Here is an 18,834-nt window from a genome sequence, read left to right as displayed (position 1 = left end):
GCAATCCTTTGTCTCCACCCCCATGGTACTGGGATTGCAGGTGCACTATGACTAGCTTTTTACATGTGTGCTGGGGATTTGAACTCAGGTCCTCATGATTGCGTAGCAAACACTCTTACCCACTGAGCCATCTCTTTGGCCCACAGAAGATGGTCTTCAGTTTTAGGAATTACACACTGAAGTAATGAATTATGCCAGTGAAGAAATAATTATGCCAGTGTATTATCACCTATAAAACATCAGATTGGACAATAGATTGGCAACTTAATCTCAAACAATTGTTTCATAGGTTGAGCCTGCTTTGCCCCCCCCCCCCACCCCAAGCAGGATTTCTCTAGTTATGGAAAGTTGGCCTCCAACTCACTTTCTCATGTTTTGACTGCAGAAATGTGGTCAGCATTTTGATAAGAGTGAAAATTAGCAAAGGAGACAATTTTTGGCAACAATATATTTCAAAATAGCTGAGGAATTTGAATGTTCGGAACACAAAGAAATGATAAACATTTGAGGCAATAGATAAACCATTCCCAACTTGATCACCACCCAATCAATGTATACACACCTTGAACCATCACACCAAACCCCAGAAATGTGCCCAATTATCATGTGTCAGTTCAAAACAAAGCTTGGGGGAAAAGGCAGAGAACATTGGGTGGGTTCTGTGTTGTGTCTGTTTTAGCCAGTATGAGATTCCAACTTTGTTTACTGCTTTATGACCCCAAATTTCCTTCTAATTTTGGGGTGAGGGGAGGTTGGGAAGGGCAGAGTAAGGTAGAAGTCAGTGTTGGGGGAGTGGAGTTAAGGGGCATTCCAGGTGGCAACACTAATCAGGACCTTTTTCCTCTGCACCAGGGGAGGTTTTTGGTTGGAGGTGTGGGAGACACAATTCAGACTTGCTGTTCCTGAACACCGACCTTATGTGCCAGATAAAGAAACAGTCCAGGGCCCACCAAGTCAGTGGTTCTCATCCTGTGGATCGTGGTCCCTTTGCATATCAAATGACCTTTACATGGGGGTCATCTAAGATCAAGGGAGAGATCAGATATTTACATTATGATTTATAACAGTAGCAAAGAAGGATGAGGACCAGTCACTATACAGTGTTAGGAAGGATGAAGACCACTCACTATATAGTGTTAGGAAGGATGAGGACCACTGTTCCGAGTGCTCACAATCTAGGGAAGAAGGAAAACAGATTCATAGGAAATCTACTCACACAGTACATGCCTCATTATGTGGATGGAATGCTACCCAAGCGTCTGGCACTTGTACAGGTCCCGGGAAAAGCCAGGTGAGTAACTTGGGACTCTGACCACTAGGAGCTGGCTATCTATTCCAGGAGCAGACATCTGTCATTTCCAGGATGGGGAGATTGCTCAGCTGGTAAAGTTCCTTCCATGCAGACATGCAGACCTGAGTTCAGATTCTCAGTATCTGTGTAAATTCCCAGTGGGAGTGAAGTGCTTCAGCCAGAGGCGCCTCACGACAGCTCCCATGCAAGGTATCCAGGAGATAGGAAATGGACGACCCCAGAGGATATCCTGGGGGGGGGGGGGGTGCTGCTGCTTTTCAGTGGATCAAGAAATCCAGAGGTGGGGAATGGAGATTATTTCTTTAAGAAAGTTGGTAGTGAAAGGGAGAGGGAGGAGGAGGAAGAAGAGGAAGAGGAGGAAGAAGAAGAGGAGGAGAAGGAGGAGGAGGGAGAGGAGGAGAAGAGAGAAGAGGATGAAGAGGAAGAGGAGGAGGAAGAGAAGAAAGGGGAGGAGGGAGAGGAAGAGGAGAAGGAGAGATGGGAGAGGAGGAGGAGGTGGAGAAGAGAAGGAAAAGGAGGAAAAGAAGGAGGAAGATGATGATGAGGAGGAGCAGTGGTGTTCTTTCAGGAGAATTGAACTTCCTGGGTGGGGGTGGGGGTGGGGGGTTCTCTCCTTTTTTTCAGTTCAATTTCACTCCCGGCCGTATGGGTAAGACCCGCCCCATGGAAATATTTCTAGGTCAGAAACGTCAGTAGGCCTCTGTATGATGTGGGGCGGTTCTGTTTGGAAAGGGGAAGGCCTCCCCTGGCCGTCCCGCTCCCTAGGGCTTGAAGGGAATAGCATGCAAATGAGCACCTGCCTCTGAGTCAGTGGTGAGTAACCAACCCCTCGGCAGGATGCTGGGCCCTACAACCCTGAACACAGACACAGAGGCCTCTCTCTCAGCTCCTCCGCAGCCTGAGGAGCTTCCTCTGTGCCCTGGCCCCCTGCCACCCTGCCCAGTCATAACCCTGAGTGAGGCCAGGGGCTCACAGAGTGATCCCACGGGTGTCTTTGTTTCCTCACAGGGATCCTCACTGACTTTCTCCGGCGACCGACCGTTTCTGGCTAACAAGGGAAGACAGTACACATGGCAGGAAGTCACCTCACTGACATTTCCACTGTGGAGGTGGGGGCTGGTCATCCTGTGTTTGGCTTCTGCTGGCTTGAGTGTGTGTGTGTGTGTGTGTGTGTGTGTGTGTGTGTGTGTGTAAAAGTGTGAGAGAGAGGGACAGAGAGGGAGAGAGAGAGAGGTCTGTCTCTAGCTTTGGGATCTGACTTCAAAGCACAAGGGAAGTATGAAGACGGACGAGAAGTCAAACACTGTGGAGAGGAGACAGTTTTGGTGGAAAGTCGGGTAGCATCATTGCCATGATGTGAACAGTTAAAGAATCAACGAAGGGTCCAGGCCTCTGACGGTTCCTTTAGCTGAAGGAGCCCCCGACTAGTCACGTGCCCACGTGGCTTGCTTTCTATGATCTCTGCTGCTTATTTTCTTTGAGCAGAGCTGGGGTGGGAGAAATGTCCAATTCCCAGTGCTAACGCTAGCGTAGAGGAACCGCCACCAAAGCAGCTGTTAACATGGCTGGAGCGTGTTCTTGTTAACTGCTTGAGTCAAGTTAGAGGCCTGGCAGGGATACATTCTGGCTGCTTAGCAGGGAGAGAAATTTCAGAGGTAGCCACCACAGATGGTAGCAGATGTCGTGAAACCTGGATCGGAAGCCATCAGGGACTCCACCATCTTAGAGCTAAGCGGAAAAACGCCAAGAACGGGTTAGCTAAGCCAACCACCAATTATATACCCTCAAGGATTCTAGGGAGCCAGGGAAGGTACTGGAGTTTCCTTAATTGATAATTTTTTTGTTTTCTTTATGCACAGACCTGTCTGCCCATGCTCGTTAAAGATCTCGCATGTCAGCTGTGTGAACCTGCACGTGCGTAATTGACTCCGACAGCCTTCGGTTTAGAATGATTCCTTCCATGGTTTCAGGTACCAGAAGTGACAAGTAGTTCGACCCCATAGAAGCTGGAGTCACAAGCTTGGGGCTGAATAGACAGCTCTACCATCACCCACTAGCAGATGCTGCCAGTTACTTAGCCACTGAGAACCCCAGTTGCCACATTGCTGAAACGAGAAAACAGCCCTTGTTTTATTGAGCATGGGAATGGCCACAGTTGACACTGTATGGAAAACCCTTGTGCACACTGAATGTTGTAAGTATTTAAACAGTGTTAGGCGGCATTCACACCCCAGCTTCTGGGACCATAGGTTAGGATTCTCCATTAGGGTTTCTATTGCTGTGAAGAGACACCATGACCACAGCAACTCTTACAAAGGAAAACATTTCATTGGAGATGGCTTATTGTCATCATGGTGGGCAGCATGGCAGCATGCAGACAGATAGGGTGCTAGAGGAGCCGAGAGTTCTACATCTGGATCTGCAGGCAGCAGGAAGAGAGGGAGACACACCCTGGGCCTGGCTTGAGCATTTAAAACCTCAAAGCCAGCCAGGTGGTGCGCGCCTTTAATCCCAGCACTTGAGAGGCAGAGCCAGGTGGATCTCTGTGAGATCTACAGAGCGAGATCCAGGACAGGTACCAAAACTACATGGACAAATCCTGTCTCAAAAAAACAAACAAAAACAAAAAAAATAAATAAATAAAACCTCAAAGCCCATTCCCAGTGACACACCTTCTCCAGAAAGGCCACACCTCTTCCAACAAGGCCACACCTCCTAATACCACTCCCTGGTGACCAAGCACTCCAATCTATGGACCTATGTGGCCATTCCTAGTCAAACCAGCCCAGACCCCAATGGGGTCATGTGACTGAAACGTGGGTGTTCACAAAGATTGCTAATGGTAAAAGGTTTCTGAAAGCGAGACCACCAAAAATAATTCCAATTCAAACCTGTAAGGAATCCGGGGCATCTGACAATGCTCTCCCGTGTTGTATCTCAGGGGTTCACTGCAGCCTTGGTTCTGAACACTCACTTTTCACTATGTCTTCCACTGCCAGAAACACCCCTGTTCAGATTCACGGCGTGTTGTGTGTTGGGAAGTGCAGTGTGTACACGGTACACAGTTTTCTTCTGCAGAAGCACAAAGCTTCCATTATGAAAACAACCACTGCCAGTCCTCAATGTGGATCTAGTGAGTCTGCCTCTGGGTTGTATGGTGATGGAATGTTTGGTTTCAAAAACCGTGTTTTGGGTTGCTGATTATATCGTCTCATAAAACATCATTAAATGAATCTTGGCTTGAGATGAGGACAGAATTTCCAACAATTTCTCAAGTGGCCTTAAATATACTTCTACCATGTTGTACCAGCATTGGTGATTATAGAATCAAAATATCGATCAACTCTGAAAAACGCTGAAGATGCTCTACATCCTGCCATATCAAGGACTCAGCCAAGATTTTCTCTTCCTGTAAAAATAAGCACATTCATCTCATTAGTATGCAAATTTGCCTTAGTCTTTAGTAAGTGGTGAAATTAAATGTATATAAAAATTGTTTTAAAATAATTGGGGGGGGTTGAGGAGGTGGACCCGTGGATAAAGTGCTTGTTGTACAAGCATGAGGACCTGAGTTCAAATCCCAGTACCCATGTAAAAGCTGGGTGTGGCAACGGTCACCTGTAACCCCAGCAATGGGGGTGGGGTAGGCGTGGCAGTGGCAGAGATAGATGGATCCCTGGAGCTCAATGGCCAGGCAACCTAGCCAATCAGTGATCTCAAGATTCAGCTCATGTTCTAAAGAATAGAGTGAAGAGCAGTGAAGGAAGATGCCCAAAGCCAATCTCTGGCCTCTGTGTGAGCATCCACCCTTTGCACACAAGTACATAGAACATACACACACACACACACACACACACACACACACACACACATACACACAGAGAATAAAATAAAAACTATGATTTATTATCAGTCAGTGTTGGATTTGTATATCTAGCTTATGTGCATTTATACCTGGGGGTCACAGAACAATTTTTCAAACAGGAATTGCTAGTGTAAAAAGTAAGAAACTCTAATCTATACCGTATCTATTTGGTATTGCACTATCCTTGTGCATCCCACAATCTTCTGCCTACATTACAGTTACATGTAAAGTAACTGTATGGGGAGAGGGTTGCAGATACTCTGTCACCTATGCCGGCAAACCCAGAGGGTACTATACAATGCTATCAGACTCCATTACTTCACCACATGTGACTGTGGACATTCTTAGATGCTCAAGACAGTGTTCCTTTTACATCCAAGGGCATGTGTGTGATGGATGGTTTCTACTGTCAACTTGACGCAACCTAGACTCACCTGGGAAGAGAGTCTCAATGAGGGCTTGTCTACACTGGGCTGCCTTGTGAGCATGTCTGTAGAAATTGTGTAAAGTTAACTGATGGAAGCCTCAGCTCTCCGTGGTCTCACTGTTCCCGAGGCCAGGGCTTCCCAACTGGCCAAGAGCGGAGAGACTGAGCTGGGCACAAGAAGGGAAGCCGATGAGTGTTGTGGGAAATCTGTACACTGTGTGAAGCTGTATTGCTGTGATTGGTGTAATAAAGAGTTGAATGGCCAATAGCTGTAGTAGAATATTTTAAGGTGTGTTACTTTTGTTTATATTGCATCTAATTCCGTAAAGCTGTGTTACTGTGCCTGTGTAAAACACTTGGTGGCCTAATAAAGAACTGGCCAATAGCAAGGCAGGAGAAAAGATAGGCAGGCCTGGCAGGTAGAGAGAATATATAGGAGAAAACTGGGAGAAGAGATCTAAGATCTAGGAGCCAGAGGAGGAGGAGGAGGACTCCAGGGACCAGCCACCCAGCTACACAGCAAGCCACAGAGAAAGAGTAAGATTTACAGAAGTAAGAGAATGGGAAAAGCCCAGAGGCAAAAGATAAACGGAATAAGTTAAGGACAGCTGGTAAGAAACAAGCCAAAAGCCTCCGTGTGTGACTTATTTGGGAGCTGGGTGGCGCCCCCCCCCCAAAAAAAGAGTAAAAACAAACAACAAATAGCTAGGCAGGAGAGGATAGGTGGGATTTCCAGGGAGAGAGAGGAAGAGGAGGAGGAATCTAGCTAGGTGTGTGGATTTCGACAGCAGACTTGGACCAAGTCAGACGTGCCCTACTGAGGAAAGGTGAAAGCCACGTGGCAGAACATAGATACACAGAAGCAAGTTAATCTGAGTTATTAAGAACTAGTTGGAAACAATCCTAAGCTAAAGGCTGAGCTTTCATAACCAATAAGAGAAGTCTCGGTGTCATTATTTGGGGGCTGGCAATCCAAAGACTGTCCAACAAGAAAGCTTGCTGCAGATAAGTATGCATGCATGCAGGCATGCATTTGTTGTTCTTTGCTCGACTGTGGACGGGATGGGACCAGTTCAAGTTCCTGCCTTGACTTTCCCACAGTGACGGACTGGAATCTGGAATCGTGGGCTAAAACAAACCCTTCTCTTCCCTACATTGCTTTTCGTTGGAAGTATTTTATCGAAGCTACAGAAATGTGAAACCTAGACATGTTAAAACCAGAAAATAGTGTTTTAGTCTTTAGCCTGTTCATTATTAGCTAGAAATTGATGACTAAAACTGCCCCCCACCACTTATTTTTTTTTTTTTCTAGTAAGTGTAGACTAAGAATCTGTTGGGCCACACACACACATGCTGTCTTTATAGCATTTTCTTCTATTTCCTACATTTATATAATATATATATTTATATATATTCCTACATTTATGACTTTAGACATCAAATGTCAATAGTCCCAAAGTAATGGTTGTGTCTCTATGATTTCCAGAGATACAGTATTGTCCGGGACAGAGAATGGACTCATCTTTCAAAGCCTTAGCGTCACCTGGGAAGTCTAGTGATTTTGTTAGTACAGGATTCAGGATGTGCGACCAATGGAGAAAATTGCCTGGAAACAGGCAGCTAAAAGGGCAGGGTAGTGGAGAGGCCAAAGCAACATCCTAAATCCCTCCTTCCCAGGTTATGACCTTGGGAGAAGCGCCTATGACTGAGCTCTAGTCATGCATAGGATGGGGGTAATGAAACCCACGTCACTGGTCCAGCTGAGTTCATGCACCCTCAAAGCAATGCCTTGCAAACGCTCAAGAAGCCTTCAGAGCAGACTGCTCAAGGTAGAGGGATCTGCTCACTCTTGGCCTTCCCGACTGTGCGCACCTCAGCTGGCATCACCCACATCATTCCCGTCCTTCTTGCTCCAGATCATGTGGACTTGGCTTCTCCAACCATCACTTCCTCTCTCCACAACACTAAGACATATTTCCTAGTATTCCAGTTACTATTAATATTACTAATATTAACATTATTAATAGCCACTCCTCCTCCTTGGGTTCTCTTGAACAGGCCACACATCGCACATCACCAACTGTACTGGTTGGTTTTGTGTGTCAACTGGATACAAGCTAGAGTCAACAGAGAGGAAGGATAGTGGGTGGTAGGTACCATCCCTGGGGGGTTGGTCCTGGATTCAATACGGCAGCAGGCTGAGCAAACCTTGGGAAGCAAGTCAGTAAGCAGCTCCCCTCCATGGCCTCTGCATCAGCTCCTGCCTCTGGGCTCCTGCCCCATTTGAGTTCCTGTCCTGACTTCCTCCAGTAATGAACAGCAATGCTGAAGTGTGAGCCAAATGAACCCTTTCCTCCCCAGCTTGCTCTTTGGTCATGGTGTTTTGTTACAGCAACAGAAACCCTAGCTAAGCCACCAACTGTCTACAGAAGACATGTAAACTAGTTTTAAAGTTGACTACAGGGGATAAATAGGGAAGTCACATGATGTTTTGAGGAATGAAACCATTCTGTATAATGCTACAGTTAATGCATGCCCTTACGTATTTGTCTAAAGCCACTGAATGAAACCAAGAGTATCCCTAATCTGAATGATGATGACTCTGGGCAATAATGATGTAACAATGTTGGTTCATCTGCCGTTAACAAAGGCACCACTCTGAGGTCTGGAGGGTTGGTCCAGTGGTTAGAGCACTGGGTGCTCTTGCAGAGGAGGAACTGGGTTTGATTCCCAACACCCACAAGGTAGCTTACAACCTTCTATAACTCCAGTTTCAGGGAATCAGACATGATTTTTTTTTTTTTTTTCCGAGACAGGGTTTCTCTGTGTAGCTTTGTGCCTTTCCTGGAACTTGGAGACCAGGCTGGCCTCGAACTCACAGAGATCTGCCTGCCTGTACCTCCCGAGCGCTGGGATTAAAGGCATGTGCCACCACCGCCCGGCCAGACATGATTTTTTGACCTCGTTGTGCACCAGACACACATATGGTATACAGATATATGCAGGCAAAATTGTCATTCATACACATTAAAAAGAAAAGGTACCACTTTGTGGGGGATATTGATACTAGGGGGCGAGGGTGTGCATGCGGGATATTCAAGAGAAGTCTTTATACATTTTTCTCAGCGTGGCTCTAAAGCTAAAGCTGCTTTTAAAAGTCTATTAAATTTACACACACATATGTGTGTGCACACACACACATTACAGAGATGGGCTCTGACACATGTGAAAACTTAAGAAATCTAGTTCTTTTATTCAACACCAAAGCAAACATCAAGTGTTTAAAAAAGAATGGCACCTGCTGTGAATTCATTGGTGACACCACCATGGCGATGAGCTACAGAGAAATTACAATTTCAGGCAGATACAAAACTAAGTAGCGTCCCACAAGATGGGAATTCCGCAACAGAGGTTACAATCAGCTTTCCTGACATTACAGTCAGAGTTGCTGCTACTGACCCAGAGCATCTTAAAACACAAAGCACGGTTAGTTGAAATGTTTCTTTTAGGACAAACACAGCAGACATGCTTTAAATAGATGAGAAGGGCAACATGTAAACCATCCTCAGATACTCAAGGTGTTACATCACTTCTGGCCTCTTTAAGTGGAGAGTTGAATCCACGGCAGGAAATTGAATTTTTTGCTTTATTTCTAACAAGTTACCCAGTCCTGTTAAGGACACATTTTTAAAAGCTCTTTATTTCTGGTAAAAACAGGCCAATCAAATTGTTTTCTGTGATTTGTCTTTTTAGACCTCTTAAAAGTTACCTGCTAGGGGTTGGGGATTTAGCTCAGTGGTAATGCGCTTGCCTAGAAGGCCCTGGGTTCGATCCTCAGCTCAAAAAAAAAAAAAAAAAAAAAAAGTTACCTGCTAATTTTGAACCACCTCTCTAAATAAGCCCGTATTCATTTCCCAGCCCAAGGTCGAAATTAAGGAAACATGCAAAATAGGTTGTTTTAACCACAGACGTCCTTATCGATAAGCATATGTGTTTTTTTTTTCCCCAGACCTCAGACAATCTGGATTCAACACCAAAAACAACAACAAAAAACCCACTATACATTCCCATTCAACACAAAATAATTTTGGCATTTAAAATTCAACCCAAAAGAACCAAAGTAATTAGTTGCTTGGAGGAAACCAGCTTCCTTACCACATTCCAACCTGTAATTAAGAGGCGGGGCAGTAAGTACACACAGAGGGCCATACTTCAATAAAACACAAGGGACGGGGTGTTAACGTGAATGAAAGCCAAAAACCCCGAAAACCTCAAGGCCACGAGCCAGGAACTTGGGGTGGGGAGTCCCAAAATCAGTGAAAGTTCGCTCAGTTACCATTACATTGTGAGTGGCTGCTTTTTTTTTTTTTGGAAGGGGGAGGGGCAGGGTGGGATTATTCCAGCTTAATCATATACAAAATATAAGCTGAAAAAATTCAAAACCCACAGAGAGAACATTTTTAATATTTGCTACTCTTGATATTTTAAAGTTCTGTCCTGTCTCCAATAATCACTCTTCTGGTGACTGATCATGATCATGTCACCAAAGCTCCAGAGTCCAGCATCTAGAATCCCTCACCAGTGTCCCCGAATGAGTGGGCACTTGCCTGCTCACCAACTACTGGTTTTCACCAGGAGAAATACATGAGATGTTCACTACCAACGTAAAGTGCAAAACACGACTGGCCGACTCAACTGTGAATCAGTGCCAGTCCCAAGGGGTGTCACAGTTGTGTCACTGTCTCTAATTGTGCATTTATACACTTCATTTCTTCAGTATGTATGTTGTGTGTGTTCCAGAGAGCAAAAGGGGCGGGGTGATAGCCCTTAAGAGAATAATGAACTGTAGACTCAATGTCTCCTTGAACTACGCAATCTTCTTAAATAAAAAGCTTCATGAACCTTCCACAAGACTGAAGCAAGGGTGCCCCATGGGCTGCGCAAAGCCAGGTAAAGAAGGGACTTGACATTTAATGGGAGTCGATGGAAATGTGAGTTCTTTAGAAGGGATTTGTGATTTGGGTGCCCCCCCCCCCATTAGTTCAGGATGGCGTCAGTTTCTAACAGATTCTGTCCAAAGCTCAGATTGAAAGGCATGTGCTCTAACTTTTCCCTACTCGGTCACCAGGGAGAAGAAGCCGGGATCGCAGGTCTGAGAAGTGTCCATCAAGAACAGTCTTGCTAGGCTGTGCGGGGTTGGGGGTGGGGGTGCTGGCATAAGAATAGGCTTGCTCTTCTTGGGTTCTCCTGGAGCCCTAACTGAGCCCCTAAGGTTGTATTCATACCCATTCTGTAAACTATCAGCAGCATTCACGGCCACCCCCGGCCCTGGCATGTTCTAAGTGCCACGTGGAAATAGTCATAAATGAGAATGGGAGACCAGCTTGCTACAAGGTGTAGGCAGATGGAGTCTGATGCCTCCAGGTAAGGGAGCAGGCCGTTAAAATACAAGACTAAAGGAAGATCATGGTTCTCTCTCCCTCCCTGCTTGACTAGAAACCTCCATCTGTCCCGTGTGGGGGCAGAATCATGGACAGACACCCCCATCCCTGATTTCAAAGTACTCTGCATTTCATGTGTATTTTTTATTTTTAACAAGCTTGACTCTGGAATTCTTTAGGGTATGGTTCAATACTTTAAGAATTTACTAACATTGCTGAATTATTGCGGATTTAAAAGTTGGGAGTCGGGGGCAAAGGCTGGAGTTGTATGAGTCCCGCTCACAGAAGCTGGGCTCACACTAAATGACTACTTCACTTTACCCCATCCTCACCCTCGGAACACTCATCTGCAGTGACGGTCCTTAGATCTTTGAGAGTATCTTCTGGAAGAAAGTAAACATTTAACAGCAGCTTTACACCTTCAGCAGACCAGAGACTGGCTGGCAGCATCCAATACAACCCTCTCTCCCCTCTTCTCTCTGCGGTGGGCACAGAAAACCAGTTTCATCTGTGAACGGCAGTCACCGGAACACTGCGGCGCTTGCCTGTTGTGTTCTGCACACTGGCAGTGCGTGTGTCCTGTGACCTCCCTCAAGACTTACTGCGTGCCCGCAAGATGGACAACGGCAACTTAGCTTCGGCGCCGGACTCAATTCATCTTGTTCTTGCTGCCCTTCACGGCCCTAAGTGGACCCTCCTGATCTCATCTGGGTAAACGGCTCCCACTAAGCTAGCCACCATTCGATTAGACCAAACGTTCAGTCCCTCTCTGGCCTCGGCGCACATTAAGCTTTATGAAGTTTGATTTTGCTGTCTTCAAGAATAAAAGCCTAGCAACAGGAACATCATTTATTTTCGTTCCCCGAACAAGCTCTGCAATCTGATCTCCGCAGACCCAAGAGTAAAGGTGAATCACCAGTCTCTAAGGGGGTTTACCACTGCTGACAACTGCCAGGGCAGAAGCCTCCCCAGGGGGTGCTCGCAGCACCCCAAGTTATCGAAGCTACAGGATGATAAAAGCATGGCTGCGTGCTCTGAGGGCAGGGCACTGCTCACCAGGTAAGATGAATTCAGGTGTGTGGTTCCCTGGGCATGAGGAGAGGAGAGCCCGTTAGTAAACCCTAGTGTCTACTGTGTGTCAAGTGCAGCACTACCAGTTAGGCAGACTTTTGCCAGAGAAGCAGATATAACATTCCCACGTTGCAAGGACATAACACGATCGACCCAATATGAACACCGGGTATATACCAGAACACAGAGTCACCCCGGGGAGGGGGCAAGTGGGATAGATCACAGAGAGACTGACTGAGCTTGCACAGACCACCCCCACAAGAGCTCAACCACTGCCAAGGCCTGTGTTTTGCTCACTTCCCTGAACCCTGTCATCTCCTTGCTGTTTGTGTGTGTGTGTGTGGGGGGGGGGAGCTCAGAGAGAACACAGCTGCTAGCAATCGTGAAGCTGAACGTGGCGGAGATTCATGGGAAATAGAGGGAGGCCCCTTTCCTCCGGGTCACCCTTTATGCCAAGCGCTCCACAAACAGGGCTTTACCATGCCGGGCTCGCCAGGTGGGCTGGAGATCTGCTCTGATTAAGGCGGTGAGCAATGTGGGGAGAATTCTGGGCCAGGTTGACGTTAACCACGCACAGGGACCCTGTTGGCAACTGCTACTGGGTTAAGAGATTCTACTTATTTACACCACACAGCTTCAGTCCTTCTCGCCATCTTTGGCACAGCCGTGCGTTCGGGAATTTGGTAGTATGCACAGAGTTTCCTCCAAAATAAAACCTTGAGAGAACACAAAGACAGGGAGGAACCAGCGGCTCATCTTGGGATTATTATCCTTTCTATGGCACACAGAATATGGTCCCAGTTTTTACAAAATATTGCAAGGAGAGTCACGGCAAAGAAGGTGCCCAGGATGTGGAAGCGGCTCTTCATCATGGGCGAGACGAACTTGGCCAGGGTGGACACGCACACCAGGATGACGGTCATGAAGGCCAGGACCACGTTGATGCATTTCCCCAGCAGCACCTTGGCGTTCACGGCATCCGTCTGCAGGGTCTGCTGCTCCTGTTGATGTAACTCCAGCTTGGAGATGCGCGTCTGGCAGGATTCCAAGGCTTCCTGCGGGTGGGCAAGAGGAGAGCAAGGATCAAAGGCCAATGCCGCGGAAATCACAGGCCTTGTCGGGGAACACATGCCCAGATGTGCCAGAAGCCCCAGCTCAGAACCCCTAGTGCCTGGGCAGCTTCAGATCTCCAAACTGATGGTGTGGGACCAAGTTACAAGGCAGGAATCCCAAGACTCACTTTACCCTGTCCTGGGTAGTGTACACATGTGTATGCAACCATGAAACACCATACACGAGCGCTATGGTGATCTACTTTTGTTTGATTTTGGTGACAAGGTCTCCTGGGAAGTAGCCCAACCTGGCCTTAAACTTCTAATCCTCCTGCCTCAACCTTCCCAAGTGCTGGGATCTGAGATTTGAGTCACATACTATCATTCCCAGCCATATCCATTTCAGTACACTTATACAGGACATACAGGGAGGCAAAACGCTGGCATCTGTTGGCACTGTCAGGAACAAACTGAGAAGGGGTGGAGCCACCTCCGAACTCCACTAGGACTCTCCAGACAAAGGCTCAAGAGCACACCTCGATTGTCCAACTGTCCGTTGGCTCCACCAACACAGCACCCATTGTCTAACTTAATCCATTTTCTCTCTCACAGTCCCCGTTCCACTTGAGGTCACCAGGACCTCTTGCTTGCCGTGATTTGACATGAATGTCACTCCCATATGCTCCACAAGCCACCTTCCCTGTAATAGTCCAAGCTACCTTTGAAAGATACACATCTGATACCCTTTTCATCACACTTTCCACGTCCTTGCTAGGTCTACCTGTGCTCACCCGTCTTTTCTTGCTTCCACACAGTGCTCTGGCCAAACCGATTTCTTCCAGGTTCTGAAAATGCTGGGGGACTCTGTCCATGCAGTACACACTGCTGGAAACACCGAAGCGCCCACCCTCCTGAGGGAAGCCCTCCCTGACCTAGCAAGTCTCCAGGCAGCCTTTCTGCATGGCTGGGAGGCACACAAGTTGCATGCAGACTGGGTCTAGTCCCACCTTGCCCTCACTGTCCACTTCAGGACAGAGCAGTACTGCACTGCAGCAGGTACCACATACTGGCCAAAGAGCCTGGCTGCCAGTAACAGGATATCAGTTTCCAGAGGAAAGCCCGAGCCCCTTGGGAACAAAGAGCCTCACTGAAGGCAGCGTGGCATGCCCGCTCCTCCTCCAGCGCAGTTGCAATCATTTGCCAATGTGCTTGTGCAGCTGGGTACGGTCACCTTTCCAGGCTTTAAGCAAGTATAATGGTTCCAACATTGATTGGCTTTTCTCCTGCTGAATATACTCTCTGGGCCAGAGAACAGGGTTCTCTGTTACTATAGCAACTTTCATTATACTAGGCTACCGACCAAAGGATACAACTTTTTCAGATCTTCACATTTAAACGGCGCTGGCTGACGGCACTAACAGGCATGTGAAGGAGGGCGGGTTTGCTTTCAGCTTCGGGGCCTGGGATTTTTTTTTTTTTTTCCCATTTTAGGCATGGCATGAAAAGGGTGACAGACCAAGACAGAGGACTGTCATGTTCAGCACTTTGACTCAGTTTAGGGCAGAGAAGTCCACATCTCTTTGGACTGATCTTAGAATTCACCTTAGACCCGCTACCAATTCCTTACTAAAAGAAAAATCCAAGAAAATTAGGCAGCAAATTGCAAGGCAGTTTGCCCATGGCAGGCATCAAGAGATGCTAAGCTCCATGGTGGCCAGGATGTCTTTGGTGCAGTATTTAACTTGTTTTGGATGAAGAAGGAGGAAGGGATTATCTTCAGTAGTTCAGACTCGATATTCAGGCTTTTAAAGGGGTGTGAGGGGGTCAGCCAGTTAAAATAACAGCAAAAATTGTGTGGGTCTGTGGGCACTGGCCACGTGCACCATCGTATCCCATCTCTGTTGGAAGTCCACTTACAAGAACTAAGGACATAAGCAACAAAGGAAATCAGAGCGGTTCGATGCTAAAAGCCTTGAGGAATGTTGCTACTCAACAGCGAGATAAAAAAGAATAGCAGCAGGAATTTCTTGCCTGTTTATTACGTGCCCGGTGAAGACTCTGGCACAATAAATGTCTGATTCTATTTCATCTTCTGAACTTTTTGAAGACGAGGGATCGGAGGCACACTGCACTGACTTGGCCAGGCTCACACGGAGACTGAGGAGTAGAGCCTGCTTTGAGGCTCCATGACCCTTGTCATCTAGCGAGACGTTCTTTCTAGTTCTGACTAGAGAGCGGAGCTGGGAAACGTGGAGATGAACTCTTCTGAAGTTAGAGTTCCCTTTGTGGAGCCCCTCCCTAGGTCTGACCTCCTCACTCCCAGAATGGGTTTCTTAAGAAATGAGAACAATGTTAATCCAAACCATCCCCTAAATGAGGAAATGGCACATTGAGACACCACCCAGTGATGTCCCCGACCTGTTCTAAAGTAGGATGGCCTCGCGGCTGGTGAGATAGCCCAGTGGGTGAGAGCACTGGCTGCCAATTCTGATGATGGAATTCGATTCCTGAGACCCACAGGTAGAAAGGGGGAACTGACTCCTGTAAGTTCTTCTGTAATCATCGTATGAGTGCTGTGGCACACTCATGCGCGTGCGCACAAACGCACACACACACACACACACACACACACACACACGAGTAAATGTAATAAAAAATGTTTTAAATAGCGTGACTTAACAGATGACAGTTCTGTTCCCCAGGCCAGTCAGTCAGTGGGGACACTGAGACTCCTCACTCAGAGAACAGCCTACGTAGTGTCCTCTGCTCTCTGGGGACAACGTTTCCCGTCAGCCCTGAAGCTCTGCTTCCCAGAACTGTCCGAGCAGACCTCTGGGATCAGCAAACACAACCTCCACCAGGGCAGAATAAAAGGCACGCAGCCCAGCTGCAGCAACACACACCAGGGAGAAAGCGCCATCTTTTATGTTTCCGCCTTCTCCCTGGTGAGCCGGGATTCTGAGGGTGGCGGCCTTCCTTACGCTCACACACAGACTACAGAGGATCTGAAAAAGTGGGACTCTTCCTGGTTGTTCTTACCATTTCTTTAGAAAGGTTACCAAGAAGCGAGGGTTGTTTCATAGCAGCCTGGGGGCTGTGGGAGGAAGCCCTGCAGCTGGTCTTTGTTTATGACATGAACTTTATGTGGATCTGCTCATCCCTTCCTGTCAACCTTCTGGGTCCCGCCTACACCTTTCAGTCCAGCCTTCTTAGCCATTCCTAAGGGACAACTTGTGCAGCCCTGTTCGGGTCACATCACCTTTTTGTGCCTTGGTCTTCAGATCTGAGAAATGGGGACAACAATAGGAGCCACCTCCAAGGGTGATTGAGTAAACAGAAAGAGAAAAGCCCTGGGCTGCGCTTCCATGGAGGCTGGGAGTCAAATGCTTGACATCCTTACGATACAAAACAGTTGCTTTACAGATGAAGAGACTCGAAGCTTGCTCAGAACCACACTGGGTAGATATCAGACCTGGGACTCAAATCCTATGTTCACCACAGAATGCCTACCTGCCAGCCCTCTTCCCTCCTCCTACCCCAGCTAGTGGGGCACGGCAGAACTGGGTTTCTGCACTATGGAATGCGGCTCTTGGTCACTCGCTGCCTACACGGGAAGCTTCCTGAAGGCAGGGCTGCCTAACACTTGAAATTTCGTAAAATCCTGGTGGGGTTGGATTTGGTGATAAACACTTGCCAGCTGAGTTAGGCAACAGGAGCGGAGGGTAAAATCTCTCAGTTAACACTGTCAACATAAGCCGGGAGTGCCAGGAGGTGGATGGGAGATGTCTGTGCACAGAAAACATGTGTAGCACCCACATGCATGAGGGCTTCGGGAAATGCACCAAGTTAGAAGGTCTCATGAGCTAAAGCCTGGCAAAGTCCTACCCCAGGGTTCAGTCAGGAGGGGACCCGTACCTGGATGTCCCTCGAGCGCTCATGGGCCTGGTAGGCCACCTTCTCCTCGGCGCTGGCTAGCTCCTGCTTCAGGTTGGCTGTTTCGTGCTGGTGAAGCTCTGTCAGGTCATGCAGCTGGTCTTCCAGTCGCTCATACCTTAAAGAGACAGGAGCCCATACTGAGCACATTCGCACGCATCCCAACAGCATGTTCTAGAAAGATGTCTTTTTTGTCTTAGGGCCCCTGGCTTGTTTTCATCCCCCACAGACATTTTCTGAAAGAGTGAGTCTATTTGTGGGGAACATGATTTTGGTTGCCCCTGAATCCCAATTCTAGAAGGGACCTGTCTCTACAGTCTTAACTGTTATTTCTTCATCTCTGAGGCTTTACCAAGATCAAACCTGTTTTGTTTGTTTCTTTTTTTTTTTTTTTTTTTTCACCCATGCCCGACCAGCACCTGGACTGGCTGCCATGACGACAGATAGACTCTGTCAGGGATGCAGCTGCCCCTAGCTAGGAGACGGCTGTGTAGCAAGGACAAGGCCACATCTGCTGTGGCTTCTCCCTCTCCTGCCCATCAGTAATTGGAGTCTCACTGCCACACAGCCTGTGAGGAAAAAAAGTTTTTCACTCCCGTAGTCAACCCCATCATTTCACGCTAAACACCCTGACGTGCTTTTCAGCTCTTAGACTTTAAGTGCTAATAAATAATTAACCTCAGGGCTGGAGAGATGGCTCAGCGGTTAAGAGCACTGGCCACTCTTCCAGAGGACCTGGGTTCAAACCCCAGCACCCACATGGAGGCTCACACCTGTCTGTAACTTCAGTGGTAGGGGATCTGATGCCCTCTGCTGGCCTCGTGGGCACTGCATGCACATGGTGCACAGATACACTCTTGGGCAGAATACTCATACACATAAATAAAAAATAAAAATAACACTTTGGGCTGGAGAGATGGCTCAGAGGTTAAGAGCACTGGTTGCTCTTCCAGAGGTCCTGAGTTCAAGTCCCAGCAATCACATGGTGGCTCACGATCATCTGTAATGAGATCTGGTGCCCTCTTCTAGCCTGCAGGCAGAACACTGCATACATAATAAATAAATAAAATTTAAAAAAAAAGAAATTAAACTTAAAAAAATAAAACTTTAAAAAACCTACTTTAAGCTTAAGCACATCTCAAATTATAGATGGTTTATGGGATAGCATATCCAAAAATCCAAAAGTCAGAGAAAGACAGCTTCTTTCCCACACCTGCCTCTGAGAAGAGGATTTAGGTCTTATCTGAAACTCTGTCCTGCCTACTTTAAAGAAGGTGCAGTATCTAGGGAGGATGTCTTAGCCTGGAATGACTGGCCCATGCCAGATATAGACATTTATGTAGGCCACCTGATAGGATCTTTTTTTTTTTAAAGTAGGTGAAAGGCCTAACTCAGATTTTGATTTTGATCTTCAAGTTCTGCTTCATGGGTGGCAAACGTTATCACCGTTCTAAGCAAGCCTTCTGAAGTCTCTTAGGTAATTCACCTAAGGACTATGTCGCCAGAATCGCAAACCAAAGAGGGCACATGACGGCAAAGATAGCCCAAAGCTCACACAAGTGAGGATTTGGGACTTGGGATAAGACATGCATCCAAAAGATCTCAAACTATCTGGATGAAATTAAGGTCAACACATTCTCAGGGAAGCCATGGCGTGGAAAACAGTTCTCATGCGATCAACACGCTGAAATCCAAGACGCATACGTAAAGTTAAAAAGTGGTTTCAGGGCTGG

At 47.2% G+C, this 18,834-nt stretch overlaps 1 protein-coding gene across 10 annotated transcripts in view; it reads right to left on the bottom strand.

Moving 5' to 3' along the window:
• Positions 1-9,474: 9,474 nt before the first annotated feature.
• Tmcc3 (transmembrane and coiled-coil domain family 3) overlaps positions 9,475-18,834 on the bottom strand; it is a 267,591-nt gene continuing 258,231 nt past the window's right edge. For all 10 annotated transcript variants that reach the window (XM_036169714.1, XM_036169715.1, XM_036169710.1 and 7 more), the window contains 2 exons: positions 17,084-17,219; positions 9,475-13,171 (listed from right to left, as the gene is read on the bottom strand). In XM_036169714.1, coding sequence (XP_036025607.1) covers positions 12,869-13,171; positions 17,084-17,219 — 439 coding nt within the window. In that variant the 3' untranslated portion in view covers positions 9,475-12,868. The remainder of the gene's footprint in view (positions 13,172-17,083; positions 17,220-18,834) is intronic.

The sequence above is a fragment of the Onychomys torridus genome, chromosome 20, assembly GCF_903995425.1.
Source record: "Onychomys torridus chromosome 20, mOncTor1.1, whole genome shotgun sequence".
Lineage (NCBI taxonomy): Eukaryota > Metazoa > Chordata > Mammalia > Rodentia > Cricetidae > Onychomys > Onychomys torridus.
Note: the sequence above shows the minus strand (reverse complement) of the source record. Positions and strands in the feature narration are given on the sequence as shown.